This window comes from Miniopterus natalensis, chromosome 4 (genome assembly GCF_054644295.1).
Source record: "Miniopterus natalensis isolate mMinNat1 chromosome 4, mMinNat1.hap1, whole genome shotgun sequence".
NCBI classification, from domain to species: Eukaryota; Metazoa; Chordata; class Mammalia; order Chiroptera; family Miniopteridae; genus Miniopterus; species Miniopterus natalensis.
The window spans coordinates 87,133,046-87,149,324 of record NC_142084.1 but is presented as its reverse complement, the minus strand read 5'-3'; the positions used below and the strand labels follow the sequence as shown (position 1 = coordinate 87,149,324).

At 44.0% G+C, this 16,279-nt stretch overlaps 1 protein-coding gene across 3 annotated transcripts in view; it reads left to right on the top strand.

The window, feature by feature from the left end:
- Positions 1–5,443: 5,443 nt before the first annotated feature.
- The window catches only part of ATP10B (ATPase phospholipid transporting 10B (putative)), an 89,906-nt gene continuing 79,070 nt past the window's right edge, over positions 5,444–16,279 (top strand). The window contains exons 1-2 of one of the 3 annotated variants that reach the window (XM_016213988.2): positions 5,444–5,724; positions 6,758–6,952. In XM_016213988.2, the coding sequence (XP_016069474.2) occupies positions 5,450–5,724; positions 6,758–6,952 (470 nt within the window). In that variant the 5' untranslated portion in view covers positions 5,444–5,449. Of the gene's footprint in view, positions 5,725–6,757; positions 6,953–7,870; positions 8,257–16,279 lie in introns of those variants that run through there. The other 2 variants (XM_087816097.1, XM_087816098.1) reach the window with 2 other exon arrangements.

Genomic DNA, 16,279 nt, shown 5'->3' with positions numbered 1-16,279 from the left:
GGGAAGGACAGAGCACTTGCTGGTGCTTGCAAGGACTGATGCACACAGCAGCTCTCTGGAGACCCGGGGAGCTGAGAACCCAGCCAATGGTGGCTCTGAAGTCCAGCTGTCCCCAAGGCGGCCAGATGACCTAAATGTCATAGCACAGTAAGGCCTCTCCTTTGACCATCCTGTCCCGCGAAGGCCTTACTGAACTTCCCTGGGCAGGTCCCAGGACTGGAAACCTTGGTAAGGGGTTTTCAAACTGTGGTTTTTATATTCTGGCCTACAACTAAACATATTTCTTTGAGCCTAAAATGCCATCAATTTAATAATACGTTGTGAGGGTAAAAAGAAAAAAAGAAATGTCACCATATCAATTATGTTGACATAGCCTAGGTTCAAAACATTAAAATGGGAGTGGGGGGGCACATCTTGGATTCTAGTAAATGTAGGCTTCCCACAAGGGGAGTAGGAAGAAATGACAGAGTTTAGAGAGGAATTATTCTGTTCCCCTGACTTTTGTTCCTTTGTCTATAAAATAGGTATGGGTAAAACAGGTACAAAATTGCACAAAGTGATGGCAATTTCCTCAAGCAAACCTAACCAAAATGAGTGAAAAAGGCAAAATGAGTAAGAAATTGATAAGATTGTTTTACTGCAAGTCTTTCCTTGATTTAGTGGAATGCTTGTGGCATGGCTAGGAGTCTGGTTCATTGGGTTTTTAATTTAATTCAGGGTTGATGAAAAACCTTCTGTTGCTCTTGCTGTTGTTGTTTTGACACTTCTGTGGGAAACAAACAAACAAAAAAGCTTCCAAAACATGTTAGCAGCCTTTTGTGCATTGGTAAGTAAGCCTCAGATAATGCAAATGACTAGTGCTTTCTGGGTGATGTGTGATGTTTCTGAACCTGGTCCTCAGAACAACAAATAGATATAGCAGGTCTAGCACAAGGTTGTAATAATAGGACAACAGTTTTTATTTTAATAAAAGCAGGTCTTATTAGTACCTATGGGGGCGGGGGAGGTTAGTGTGTCAAATTCCTTCATTGTAGATAGCAATACTTTAGCACAAAGCCAAAGTTGATGTTCTAGCTTTTAAAAAGTAAGTTGACAAAATATATTGCATTTAATAAAACAAATGACATTCTGGTATGGCAAAAAATAGCAAAAGGTGAGTCAAGAATGATTTCAATTTGAGGAAAAGTGATATAGTTGATTGATCTGAGGATACGCTGACTTCAGCTGATTCCTTCTAAGGTGCTTATTGTTGGTTAACTAGGTGTCTAACAGGAAATCATTTTTGTGTGTGTGAGAGATTTACATATTTTGTCCTCAGGGTAAAGTGCTTTTAAAACCCCTGTGGTTAAGACCCAACTTTCTTAGATTCTAATTAATGCTAATAGCAGGAGAGTGTACTACTTGTTAATAATCTAATTGTAGATTAAATGTCATAGGTTTTTCCCCCATAGTCCTAACAAATTCATATACTTTTTAGAGGACTGTATATGAAGAAAAATATTTTTTTATTAACCACTTATGCCTGCTTTCTAGCCCTACTTGAGTCTTCTTTCCATTTTCTTCCCATTTTTAAAGTCAACCTGTTTGCTCCAGCCACAGGATGCTCACTTACTTCCAGACACACATGCATGTGCATGCACGCACACACACACACACACAATACATACACAACACACACAAATACTGTACACCCAACACACACATCTACACCCAACACAGACAGATGCACACACCCACATACAAGGACAAGGTCACATTCCTCCATAATGCGGTCGCATTGTGTCCTCTTCTCTTCTGTGTCACTTACCCTGGTTGGTGAATAGATAGCTGTTTCTATGGGAATGTGTTTAAAATGTCTCAGCCTCGCTAGAGTGAAAGCTCCAGCAAGAGAGGGATAAATGAGTAGGTTTTCCTCACCAGGTGTAAAACAACGGTTCACTCAGCAAGTATTTGTTGATTCAAGTAATTGACCCCTGACAGTGAAAGTGGAATTTGCTGGAGGTGGGGTTTACTGGGATTCATTAAAATGAAAAAGAAAGGAACTGGGTTCATTGGAAAGCAGGCTAGGGAAAGTTTGGGAACGAGAACAGGATTTCTCAACAAACTATAATTAACCCAGTATGTTGCTAATGATCCACCATATAGGAATGTCCCCCAACCACCCTCTAGGGGACATTTTGTGAAGGGAAAATGATGTTGGAGAGGGTCACCACTTCAAGCCAGAATTCTCTGAGTGTAAATTAGCAAAACTAGAGTTTATTGTTAGCGAGAGGTGCCATTTCAAAAAATTAGAAAGGAGAAAGACTTTACTACGGGGAGGGCCTTGGCGAGGTGCTTCAGGCCCGCCCCTCCCTCCTGACAGCAGTAATAAACCACACCTCGCAAAAGAGGTTACACAACCCCCCTTTGTCTTCTGTTCTGCTTTTGGACAGAAGTAATTTATTTGAAGGAAGGTAGGAGCCTGAGTTAAGAAGCTGCCTTCCTGTCGCCAGTCTTGGCCCCTGCAACCCATTCTCATGTGCTTGGGCCAGAACAGCTCCGATTATGCCCCTTCCCTGCCGAAAACTCTTCAGGGTTCCCCTTACTCTCAGCTCAGGAGACAGCCTTCCCGAGCCTCTGCAGCCTCGGCCTCTGCCACTCTTTGCCCCTCACTTCTACCTACTCGGTAGGACACTCCTATGAACTCTCTGGGCCTAGAAACAGTTCTACCTGGAACAACCTTCCACAACCTCCCCACCTAGCTAACTCATATGCATTTCTTTAGGAGACAGTAAATAAATATTCCTTTTTTCAGGACGTCTTCCTGACCCTGCCAGCTTGTGTGTGTGTGTGTGTGTGTGTATGTGTGTACACATATCTACATATGTCCACACATATAAATAAATATGTACATTATTTTCTGAACCATTGAGATGTCTTTTTCTTTACCTGTGACTACTTTAGAATGGATTTCCTAGAAATAAGAATATTTTCGCCCGGCCGGGTGTGGCTCAGTGGTTGAGCATCAACCTAGGATCCAGGCGATCAGGGTTCGATTCCCGGTCAGGGCACATGCCCGGGTTGCGGGCTCGATCCCCAGTCAGGGGCGTGCAGGAGGCAGCCCATCAATGACTCTCTCATCATTGATGTTTCTATCTCTCTCTCCCTCTCCTTTCCTCCCTCTGAAATCAATAAAGATATATTTTTTAAAAAAAAAAAGAAATAAGAATATTTTCTTATATAACCACCATATAATTATTAAAATCAGGAAATTTGATAATAGTAAAATACTATTCCCTAATCTGCATTTATATTCAAATCTTACCCACTGTCCTATAATGTCCTTATACCTATATTTACCTCCCCCAAGTTCAGGATTCAATCCAATATTACACATTGCACTTAGTTGTCATCTCTTTTTAGTCTTTTTAAATCAGACACAGTCCCTCTGCCCTTCTTTGACCTTTGACATTTGAAAAACGTAAGCTAGTTATTTTGTAGAATAACCCCTAATTTGAGGTTTTTCAATGTTTCCTTGCAACAACCGCAGAAGCCATATCCTATCCTTCTCAGTACATCCCATCAGGAGGCCCAAGATGTCAAGTTATCCCAACATCGGTGACTTTGGCTTTGATCTTTTGGGTAAGGGGTACCTGCCAGGTTTCTCCACTATAATGCGATTCTTTTTTTACCATTGTAATTAATAATTTGGGGTGGGAAGAGAGGGGGGGAGATACTTTGAAACGATGGAAATGTCCAATTGCTCATCAAAGTCTCATTCACTGGTCTAGGGTTCATTTTATATCTGCTTTACTTTTAAGGAAGCTTATTTTACATTGTCAATAAAGAAAAATAAAGAATGTGATGATGACAAATGGGCCCTTAAACCACCCCACTGGAAATACCTGCATCTCCCAAATCAACCCAATCTCTTCATTTATGAAGCTCTTATCACCTAAAATTGTGAGAAGTCTCATATGTGTGGCACTAGCCAAGGCAATAGTTCTCATTTGCATTTTCAACTCTATTCATGAATTATCTTTTCATTTCCTTTTCTTTCACAATAAAAAAAGAATCCATAAAAAGAGGCATATTTTTTATAACGAGAAAGAAGAGATACAGTATTATTTCTGGTTTCTAGCTCATCAAATGTCATAATACGACTTCTGGTCGCATTATGATGGGCATCAGTAATTGCATTTATTTTTTTCATGCTTGCTACAAGGACTCACTTAAGACTCTGAAGAGCTTCTTGTAGCCTTGGGGCCTGTGGATGGAAAATCATTTGGATTGATTAAAGTCATGAGGAGAATTATGATAAGGGTCAGATCACATGGGCACCAGGAAGGGAAAATATTACCATTTAAACTAGAAATGGGATTTTTTCTCCTTAAGTGAATCATATTTACAATGACAGCCGGGGTAGCCCCTTGTACAATTAATAATACCTGACATTCGCTCATCCATTTATTCAAAAGAAAGTCATCCTGTGAGCGTACTAGATGAGAAACACCATTACATACCACTTCAAACTTTACTAAGGATGTATCTTGGAATAGTGTCCTTCTGGGGTTTTTAGCAAAATTTGGCTAAAAGGAACCTTTAAGAATTGCTTCTAGGTTTCATTTAAAGAGCTCATAAATGGAAATAACCTAGATCAAGCAGCATTCGTCCACTATCCAGGGAGATCATCTGCTTCACAAGTGCTCAGTTTCCAAAACCACCAAATGGAGTAGAGAGGAAGGAAGGGATCTCCCACACCCAGCCCCAGTTAACTGGATCAGAAAAAGGCAGCCGATGTTCCTGGAACACCACACAGCCCATCCTTGTCACCTCAGGCCCAAATGTCCTGTCCTGGAAAAGAACCTCTCTCTTCCGTCCCATCTATCACTGTCTCTCGAGGTTCTGTCCACACATGGGGTTCTCGGAAATATCATCGATATCAGAAAATGTTAGAGCTGGAGAAAACCTAAAGAATAGATACCTTTCCATGAAGACATGTCTCAACATACTTTTATGTACTGTTCAATTTGTTTCTCATGAAAAGCTCCTGAGAAAAGTCAAGTAAGAATAGTTTTCTTCATATTATGATGAGGAAACTGAAGACCAGCAAGGTGGAGGGACAATCCAGTGTTAGCAACGAACCAGAGCTAGAATTCTGACCTCTGGGGTCATAGCCCAGCAGGCCACAGTTCTGCTGATAGCCCCAACTGGGTTATCAGAGCCCCCTCCCCCTTAAGTGCTTTCATGGGGCTTATCACAGTGTTAGTTGTATATTATTCATATAATTATTTGCTCAATGCCTTTCATCCTAGAACAAAAATGGATTGAACTGATTTTTCTCATGTCGTATCCCAGAGTCTTCCTTGGATGGATGGGTGGGTATATCGGATGAGCCGATATACCACATATTTCTCCTGACCACAGCGACCTTGTGTGTCTGTTTTCAGCCCGGAGCTTGCTTCTGGAAATGGCCCTGTCGGTGGACTCGTGTTGGCACCGGTGGCAGTGGCGCATCAGAGATGGCCCCCTCCAGTCTCCGTCGGAAACCACACCACTGCTGTCGCCAGAGAAGGAGAAGCGGAGCTACAACCTCACACGGCAGAGGGTCGTGTTCCCCAACAACAACATATTCCACCAAGACTGGGCAAAGGTCTCCAGGAGATACTCCGGCAACAGAATCTGCACGACCAAGTACACCCTCCTCACCTTCCTGCCCCGGAACCTCGCGGAGCAGTTTCACAGGTACGCAAGCACTTGGCCGAGCAACACGCCTGGACCAAACACCTGCCGCTCGCTCAGAGAGCCTCAGAGAGGCACACGATGAGCCACCTTTCCTTTCACGTCCAAATGCATGTACATTGGGAAGCCTTGTCATTCATTCACTCATCTACTCGGTAAATATCTATACAGATTCTATTCAGATATTACACAGATTCTGTACAGCTTCTACTCTGTGTTAGGCCATGTGTTGAGTCCTAGAAACACATGAGGAACAAAAAGAGACTGTCCTCAGTATATTGTCCAGTGAAAGAGACATTAATTTTAAAAATTATACAAATAGATGTAAAATTATAACTCAGATATTTCCAAGGAGAGAGAGATGGTGCTGTTAGAGTAAGAGGGAAATCTGGCCTAGTTAAGAAAGTCAGGGAAGACTTCCAGGAGGAACTGATTGTTGAAGTCTAACCTGAAAGAAGAGAATGCATTACCTAGGTGAAAAGAGGCTGAGAGCAGCCTGAGAAGGGAGCCAGGAGACAGATCTTCACGTGCAAAGGCACTGTGGCAAGGGGGGAGCAAGGTGTACTTGAAAAACTTAAAAATGCAAGCCACTTTTTTGAGATAATATATGCAAAATCATCTTTTAATCGTAAAGCAAACCCTTTGATATCATCCTAAATTTTGTAATTATTATTATAAATGGGAGCTTATTATTATAAGCTCCCATTTATTGAACAACTGCCATGCTCCATAACCTTCTATTGTGTACATAAATATTACCCATGTAATATCTATAAGAGCCCTTTAAAGTAGGCAGTACTATCCCTATTTTACACAAGATGAAACAGGCTCGGGGGGGGGGGGTCACACAACCAGTAAACAATAGGAACCAAGCATGAATCTATAGATATGGCCAAGCCCTTACCATAATGTTCGAGGTGACACTGAAAAAGAACGTCATTTTGGCTGGTGAAGGGCCAACAGTCGGGAGGAAATGGTGTGGAGGGAATGTTTTCTTCTCCGTGACGTGCACTCACACCTTGCTCGCCCCTTCCAGGTGGGCTAACCTCTATTTCCTGTTCCTGGTGATTCTGAACTGGATGCCCACCATGGAAGTTTTCCACAGGGAAATCACCATGTTACCACTGGCCATTGTGCTGACCATCATCATGGTCAAGGACGGCGTGGAGGACTTCAAGAGGTACTGCTTCGATAGGGAGATAAACCGCTCCCACACCCAGATATATGAAAGGTAAGGGGAACCTGACTTCTCTTGTCTCTCTTGCAAATGGGCTGTGCAAGCTCATCAGCATTTTCAAAAGCTCGGTCTCTCATCTCACATTACATTTTCTTGAGTTCCCTTAATTTAGTGATTCTCAACCAGGGCAAGTTTGCCCTGCAGGGGACATTGGACAATGTCTGGAGACATTTTTGGTTGTCATTTTGGGAAGGAGGGTGCTACTGGCACCTAGCTAGTGGGTAAAGGCCAAGGATAATGCTGAACATATTACAATATATGGGACAGCCCCCAACAAACAATTATTATCCAACCCAAAATGTCAAAAGTGCTGAGACTTAGAAACCGTAATTTAACTTGTGTAAACACTCATAGAGTTAAACACAAGGATGTTATATTAAGAGTAGGGCTAAGAGCTCAAGAACTAAACTCTAGTATTGACCGGATCGTCTCAGGAGACCAAGTTTAGGAGCAGATCTTTGGAGGGCGATAGGCAATGTTGCCCAAACAAGAAAATGAATATCGTTTTTAAAACACCTGAGCGTCTTAGTTAAAAATTCCTTGCTTTTAGAGCTTAACCCGGTGGGCTTTAGGACCCAGAGCCGGCACACCTGTTCAGGCTGCCCGGGTGGAAAGAGAGGTACCTGTGGGTGGCGTCTGCATTCCGGCAGGTGGAGTCCCAGCGGGTAGGAGGAAGCGGCGGCAGGTGCACACCTGCCCTTCGCAAGCTCTTTCCTTGTCAGGTTTCTCCCCGGGGCGTTTGTGCACCGGCTTTCTAAAAGAAGAGAGACGTTTTCAGCAGAGAAGGGGGCGAAAGGTATCAGGGACATGACTCGCTGCTTGCTGAGCGATGAAACGGATCAGGGGAGCACCTCTTTTTCGGGGAACTCCCGTGCCATCCTGTGAGAATCAGAGAGACGGGAGTGAGCAGAGATGAGAAAGGAAGGGAAGAGAAAGTGGAAAAAGAAAGACCACAAGAAACAAGTGGTGGTCTCCAACCTGCCCTTTGAAGGATGTCCCCAGAAAGAGAACCCCAACAGACATTATTGTGGGAATCACATTAAGACCAGCAAGTACACTGTGCTGTCCTTCATACCCAAGAACATCTTCGAGCAGCTGCACCGCTTTGCCAATATCTACTTCGTGGCCATCGCCGTTCTGAATTTTGTCCCCGTGGTCAACGCTTTCCAGCCTGAGGTGAACCTGATACCCATATGCATCATCCTGGGGGTCACCGCCATCAAGGATGCTTGGGAAGACCTCCGGAGGTACAAGTCCGACAAAGTGATCAATAACAGAGAATGCTTCATCTACAGCAGGTAAAGCAAAACGCTCCGGGGCCGTCGTGTGGGCCCAGCTCCGCTCTGTCTGTAACGGCTGCTCCTACGGCTGCTGTTTAGACAAGGGATGGATGGAGTAGGGAGATAACATGATCTTATCCCAGCAAAGATGTTCAGTTCTTCCTAGTGAAGATTATAGCTTAAAACAAAACGACAGCAACAAAAAAACAAAACGAAAAATAATAATAGAGGCTTGACTCAGTTGTTCGGTTGTTTATTAAAATTAGGAGGTCTTTGTTATGTGGCATTTCCTTTGCTGTCTCAGATGTGTTCAGTATTTAAGAATTTTGCATCAAGTCTCATTTATTCTTAGTCCTATGTGGCCATGAGCACATTGGAGCCTCTTCGGAGCCCCCCCCCAGGGCAAGAGGCATCGCTGTTTGTTGGGGGAGCAGTAGAGTGTTGTGTTAGGAGAAGCAGCATCGGACACACAGGGCCTGGGCTGAACAATCTCGGTCACTCGGGAACTACGTGACCCCAGGCAACTGACCTAATCTCTCTGAGCCTCATTTCGTAATTCATAAAATCGGGACACTTTCTTGGGTGGTCCTGATAATTGCACAAGATAATCCTTAGGAAGTGCTCCGTGCTACACCTAACATATAATAAATATGTAAGCTGTGACTGCGTTATGTTTAGGATGTAAAACTCCCATTAGCTCCGTCACCAAGCCTGCCTTAAGCTTCCTCTCTGACGTGGTCCCAACCAAAGCAGAAACCGCACAGCACCTGCTTTGCCACATTTTTTTGTTATTTGTATACGGGTCATTGTTTTACAAAGGTTCCATCGAGCAATTGACCAAACTCATTTGTTAAGAAAAAGAAAGTGGTCTTGGTCAGTAAGGGAAGAAAATAGAGCTACCGTGTGTCTCAATTTTGTGACAATTCACATGGCCTGGGAGAAGCCAGGCAGCGAGCCTGGTCCTGCGGAGACTGCCGGGCCGAGGACACCCCGGGCCAGCAGGGAGGCGCCTTAGCTGACTGACTCACTGGCAGCTGAGGGCTTGACTACTTGGCAAGTCAGGAAGATGTCTGTCTGGCTCGAGGAGCACCGGCCGTCGGACGTTTTCCCTCTGACCTTATGGGCGTTAATTCAGCAGCAGGGAGGCGGTTGCTCGGCCGTTACCCGTCCAAGGTGTGAGCTGCAGCAGGCTGCGCAGGGGCTGGGCCCTCCTAAGGCGGGGTCCTCTGCCTCGTGGGGTGGGTGGTGACCCCCTTGGAGCTGGCTCATGGGAGGGTTTCTGAGCCAAACTCCACTTGGAAAGTTGTCGCCAGGGAAACTTCTAAAGAGACACCTACTGCGGGTGACTCATTTGTCCCCAGGGCTCCCCTAAGAAAAGCTCCAGGTTTTCCCTCAGCTTCAGATGGGCTATGGGCCACAGCTGAGTCTAAAAAATTTAATCTCAGGGCTTTTGTTTTGGGTTTGTTGTTGTTTTCTCAGCTAGACCTAATTGTCTTGAGTGTCGTTGGCACACCTACAGGCGAGATTTAGCCATTCCTCCCCTGTGACTAAGGAACTGTAAAGAGAGGGGAAATAACTGCCTTTCTCTGAAGAGACTGGTTTTGAGGAAACATAGCCTTTGAGAGGTCACCAACCCACCCCATCACATTTTGTGTTCCACCTTGCTCCGTTGTTATTTTTCAGGGAAGAGGGTGAGCCAGGAAACTGGTTCCTCGGGGAGGAATGTGTGTGGATCTCAACTAGCCTGGTCCTGCTCTCCCTGCTCTGCCAGAAATCTTCTGTCCTAAGCATCTGAGAATAAAGGGCCTGTTCAGATCATGTCAGTGTTGATTAGACCATAGACTGGCCTGTGCTGGGTGCTGGCCTGATGGAGACCAGGCTGCTGAAGCTCTGTTCTCAAAATAACTTCCAGGGAACAGCAGAGAACCGAGGTGAAAAAAATCCTAGCAAGAAGAGACATCCGCCCACAGACTCCCTGGCAGGGAGGGACATTAGGGGTCTTAGTGACAGTATTTCCCAAAGTGTATTTAGTGGAATAAATAGGGACAAACAGATAGTCTCTAAAAAGGAACATCCATGCCCCCCCCCCCAAAAAAAAATATGCTGACCCTCCTAACCCATGGCCCATGCAGGACTAAGAAAAGATGCATAGTAAAGAAACTATACATCGTTGATTTACTCAGTGTTGTTACAAATTTACTGACCCTTGGAAATATTTTTTAATATTTATTACTTTTGCCAGGATAGCAAAATAATTGACTACAGGGCCAGGAAAGTAATTGAATGAAATAGACTGGGTACAAAGAGGAAAGCAATATTTTGTGTGTGTGTGCTTATAAATGGCAACTGACACTTGACATCAGTGTTAGGATGCAATATAGAGTGGTGGGGACTGTGGCAAGCAGGGGTTGGGGGAGCATGTATTCATCTCAGAAGGGACAGATGGCCACTCAGCTCTAGCTGGTTACCATGTGGAAACAGCATAGGCCTAATGTTGCCAGATTGCCTGAGTTTTATTAGGGGAGCTAGAATGAATATTTTTATTTGAAATAACCTGATTTTTAAATGGTAACTGGTTGACATTTTTCAAATACTTCAGAGCTGTTTTATTGGACATAAAGTTTTTATGTTGCTTGTGAGCCCTCTAATTTTCAACTTTGACATTATAATATTCTAGGAGTCTGGAGTTTCTGCAAAAGAATTATTAGATTCTTCTTTTGAGATTTATCTTCAAGAGGGAAGCTCTTAATCTCTTTGAGCAGAAAGGGGGTGAGATCTTGAAGCGAGAATACAGGCCTAGGAGCCAGAAAACCTATACTCTAGGCCCAGATATGTGACTGGCTACTAATACAGTCAACTCTTAAACAGTGTGGTTTTGAACTGCACAGAAATCCATGTAGAAGTGGACCTGTACAGTGCAAACCCATGCTGTTAAAGAGTCAATGGTAATAATTTAGAAAAGCCATTTAAATCTCTGGATCTCAGTTTATACTTTTGTAAAACTTAGGAGTCACACTAGATCTTGTGCTGTGAGATACCCTGTAAAAAACAGAACACTCAGCCAGAATAAATTTGGGAAATGGTTCAACAGTGCTCATTACCATAATAAAGGTTCTGGTGGGCTCTCAGTAAGTAACCTAACCAACTATATTTAACTCAGTTGTGTCCATTGAAATGTTTTCTGCTGCAAGCAGCAGAAAGTGCAACTAAGCAAGTTTGAAGGGTAAAGAGACTTGTTGGCTTAAGCCACTGAAAATATCCTGAGGTGGGCAGGTGATCAGGCATAGTTCACTCTGCATCCTAGTTCCAGCAGTTAGCTATCCTTTCCATTGAGTCCCCCTCTGTGTCATCTTTATCCTCAGGCAACCTTCCCTCATGGCAATAAGATGGCTGCAGCAGCTCCAGCCTTCACATCTACATATGATAATTCACGAAGGGAAAAAGAAAGACATTCTGGAAGCCTTCTTGGAAAGCTGAGTCCCTCCTGACACCTCAGTGACTGCAGTGGGTCACATGCCCATCCCTGAACCAGTCCCTGTGAGCAGGAGATGGGATTACGCTAATTAGGTTATGTCAGAGCCACATAGTCCAGTATGAAGCCTGCTTCCCTGAAAGCATATGAGCTACCCAGAGAAGATGGAAAACCCAAGTGAAAAATTAAAACAAGATGAAGTAGTTGCTGAGACAAGGGGAAGAGATATTAGAGAGGCCACGTCCATGTTCTCAACATTTTCACTTTAAATTTTTTTGAGCCTAGACTTTTATTTTTTAAAAATAGTTTATTGATTTTTTAGAGAGATGAAGAGAGAAACATTGATGTGAGAGTACACCACCAATCTGCTGCCTCCTGCACACCCCGCACTGGGGATCGAGCCCGAAGCCCGAGCATGTGTCCTGATCTGGAATTGAACGGGCAAAGCCACACCGGCCAGGGCAAGCTTAGACTCTTTATAAATTGCTTTCCACATATTAACAGACAGAAACATACGCACTTTGGGACATTGTATCCCTAAAGTTCTTCCAACTCTGAAGTGGATTGATCCTATGAAAGACCCCAGACTAGGAAGCCAGAAAGTGCCAGACAGTGTTAGTTATTATGTTAACTGACGGATGTTCAATGGCTCTTCCTGTCGATGATACATGACAGGATGTCAGACAAAGGATACAAGGTCTGAGAGGGTAATTTTTTTTTTCTGAGAAGCAACATAAAAGCTTATATCTCAAGCACTAGCTCTGTCCCTTTTGTCTGACACATTTGAGAAACGAATGTCCTTTTGGGGGGGGATATCATTTTTGTGCAATTGAATACTAGGGCCCTTCGAATTTTGCTCAACCTAATCCCATGCATCATCCAGCCTAGACATGTTTAGACTGTGAGGGGGTCTTCTGGCAAACACCAGAAGCCTTGTTAACAGACTCACAATCCTGTTAGAGTAGTTTCTTTTAATATAGCAACTGTGCTTGTGGTCTAAAGGTGACCCATTAATCAGATCCATGGAATGACTTCAAGGAGAGGTTAGCTTCAGAACTGTAGTAGCTTTGTTTCTCCCAGGGCTCAGTTTAATGAACCTAGAAACTGTACCCAGCAAGAGGTTTTTTTCATCCAGCTTAGTAAATTTTTTATTTGTATTCAGAAAACATGCAGTAAGGAAGCAGGAGTGGGAACCAAGAGAATGTAGGCCATTTTTATGATTTTGTATATTGTAATATAGCAAAAGTGCTTAAGGGGCCAAGCACTCACTTATTCGTAGTTTAGCAACTATTAATTCAGGACAGAGTGGGCCCTGGGTGCCCTCGAGGGGCTCTCAGTGGTCCTGGGGTCGAGAGGAACTTATGTGACTCATCTGCATGAGAGAAACACCCAGGCCGAGGGACGCTTCCCAGAAGAGGTAACATTTCAGGAGGGACTGAAGGATGCGCAGCATTCAGCCAGGCAGAGGGGACACTTTTCAGCTCACAGCCTGTCCACGTGACAACTAAAGGTTTCTCGTGTGGCTTAAGTGGCTATCAAAAGGACCAGGATCACCACTCAGATGAGAAATTCTTAAATTCTAACTTTTGACCAAGACTTGGAGACTATCTTTTATGTAAGTTAGGTGGTTGATGCCACATGAAAATCATTGCAGATGCTGCAGGAGAGGGCCAGTCTTCTGACTGCAGGGGGCCAATGACCTGATTTCCTGGTGGGCACAGGCTCCGCTGGAGGAAGAGGGTGCCTGGCCCGCAAGCTGGTTCTGTCTGTCTATCAGCTGCCCTTTGCGCCGGTGCCCCCCCTGGAAAGCCTGAGAATGAGGAAGCCAGAGGTCCTGCTCCTGGGTCTGTCACTAATTAACTGCATGACCTGAATGAGGCCACTTAAGCAGTGGGGCCCCTGTCTGGTCTTTAAATGCTGATCATAATCTCTCTATGGTTTATTTTTGAAAAGATGTACAGATGACATGCAAGAGGGCTTGAAAGTAAGGCAGCTACAGAAGCAAAGTATACAGTGCAATGCGAAAGAAGCATGGGGGTAAAGCAGTCTCAGCAATATTTAAAATGTGACATTTGACTGGGTACTTGGCATCAAGGACTTTGACATCAGACCTGAGATTAGCTCAGAACTGCCATGTGCTAGATGTGTGGATGTACGTAATTCCTTGGTCACTTGAGCCTCCATTACAACATCTGTAAAATGGGGGCAATACTAGCACCTATTTCGTTGATTGAATGAGACAATCCTTATAAACCATTTAACTCAGGGCCTGCACCATAAGTAGTAGCACTAAGTAATTTTTTTTTAATTCCAGGCACTTCAACTCTAATCTTATCAATGGCAGGCCCAGCCTGAGCCGTCTTCTTTCTTGCTACATTCCCCACACACACAAAGGGGGAATTGCATACTTTATTAGTAAAAATCAAGGACATTCACAGAGCCACGTTTACCAGTGGGGAGGGTAACAATGTTTGAAAAGCAAAAACCTGTGCTCTGCTCTCTCATTTCTCATCTATTCTATGGGCCGAATTTAAAATCTGAATTCGAGAAATCCCTCTGGAGCCTGAATCTTCCCCCCACCCCCAGTCCCCTGCCCTTCCCACACCACACCTGAGCACACTCATACCAAGACTCAGATTCAGGTGATGGATGTAGGTGGTCTCATCTATCCCAGGGCCTAAGCCACTCTTTTCAACCCAACTTCTAACAGAGAGCGTGCATTAGAATATCATAATTGGGCAGCTATTACATCCTGGGTTATTGCACATGTTAAATGAGAGAATGCATGTAAAATGCTTAGCAAATGCCTGGCATTCAGTAGCACTCAGAAAATGTTAGCTAAAACATTGCTAAGGAGGATTCTATAACCTTGATAGCCAGAAGTCACCATGAGCTTGACCCAAGGGGAGTAAGAAAGAAAGAACCACTGATTGGCTGGGGTTTGGAAACACAAACTATTTACCATCTAACTGGACTGCAAGCTGTAATAACATAGAAAATGGGCCTGTGGGAAGAATCTAAAAAATGCAGACAACAAAGAAACATCAGTCACTTGAAGCATGACTGTGAATAGCACCCCTGGCTGGAGTTCGTAGACCAGCAGACCATTGCATCCCTCCCACAAGTCTTGGCTCTGCATTCAGCGCCAGCAACCTAGGCTCCTCTCGGAAGCATTAATTTTGCAAGTGTTCACCCTCCTCCCACTGCCTCACCCTGTGCTCACACAAGCCCATAAACTATTGCGGCCAATTCCGATTGTCATTTCAGGATAGGATGCATTAGGTCTTCCCTGAAACTCAATGAGTAGACGAGTCATAAAGCAGGAATTCAGGTGTCACCAAAGCTCTGCACTTGTGTCAGCAGGCGTGATTAGTATTTCAGCCGGTGAGGGTTGCGGACCTCTCTTTTGCCATTAATGAGCTCACAGTGTCAAAAGGCGAGGCTTCTGTCCTCAACTCAGCCTCCTTGATGTCTATGACGCCAGCTTCTGAGGCTTCAACTGCTTTGTACCTCCCTCCCTCCCCAACAGAACCAGGAGACCACAATGGGCCACGAAGCTCTTACGGCCGTCACTCCTATGTCCTGGTAGACACACCTATGGGACCTCACACAAGTTAGATAAACTTTCTGGGTCTAAGTTTTTCATCTATGAAATAGAGATAATGGTAATAACAAAAGTTTTTTTGTTATTAGATAGCTAAGTGGTCGTATAGATTAAGTGCTGGCTTCATTACAGGCACTCAATATAGATGTAAGCTTATTATATTTATTATATTAGATTAAATTATATATTATATGTTATTTATATTACATATTGTGCATATTATTTATATTTATATTATATCATATTATATTATCATTATTGGAAGTCTCCACTGATGAGTCCATAAAAAGAAGAGATAGATTGGATGTTAAAATGACTAAAGGTTAGCAAAGCTTTCCTTCTGCTGCCTCAAGTTCAAGAAGAATCTACAAGGGATCAATACTTAATATACACTGAACAGTCCCTTGTGTACTAAACACCACACAAGGCCCATGTAAGTACAGAGCCGCAAGACCCAGGGTCACCCCAGCTCTCAGCAAGCTTCTTACAAGGTTGGAAATAGAAGACACATGAGACAATTAGGAAACAGGACCATCATAGATAAGGAAGCAGAGCAACAGGAGGTACACCATTGACACCCAAAGCCTTAGAGCATGGAAAGAACAGAGGTTCCAACCCAGGCTTTGTCCAGGTCACTCCTAGCCTTAGTTTCTTCACCTGAACAACAGGAGGTTGAATTGGACATCTATCAGATTTCCCCCAGCCCTGCATTTTTTTTTTTAATATATCTTTATTGATTTCAGAGAGAGGAAGGGAGAGGGAGAGAGAGATAGAAATATCAATGATGAGAGTCATTGATCGGCTGCCTCCTGCACGCCCCCTACTGGGGATCGAACCTGAAACCCTGGCCTGTGCCCTGCCCAGGAATCGAACCACAGTCTCCTGGATCCTAGATCGATGCTCAACTGCTGAGCCACGCCCGGCTGAGTCAGCCCTAAACTTTCAAAATTAAGGGTCTGTTTTTT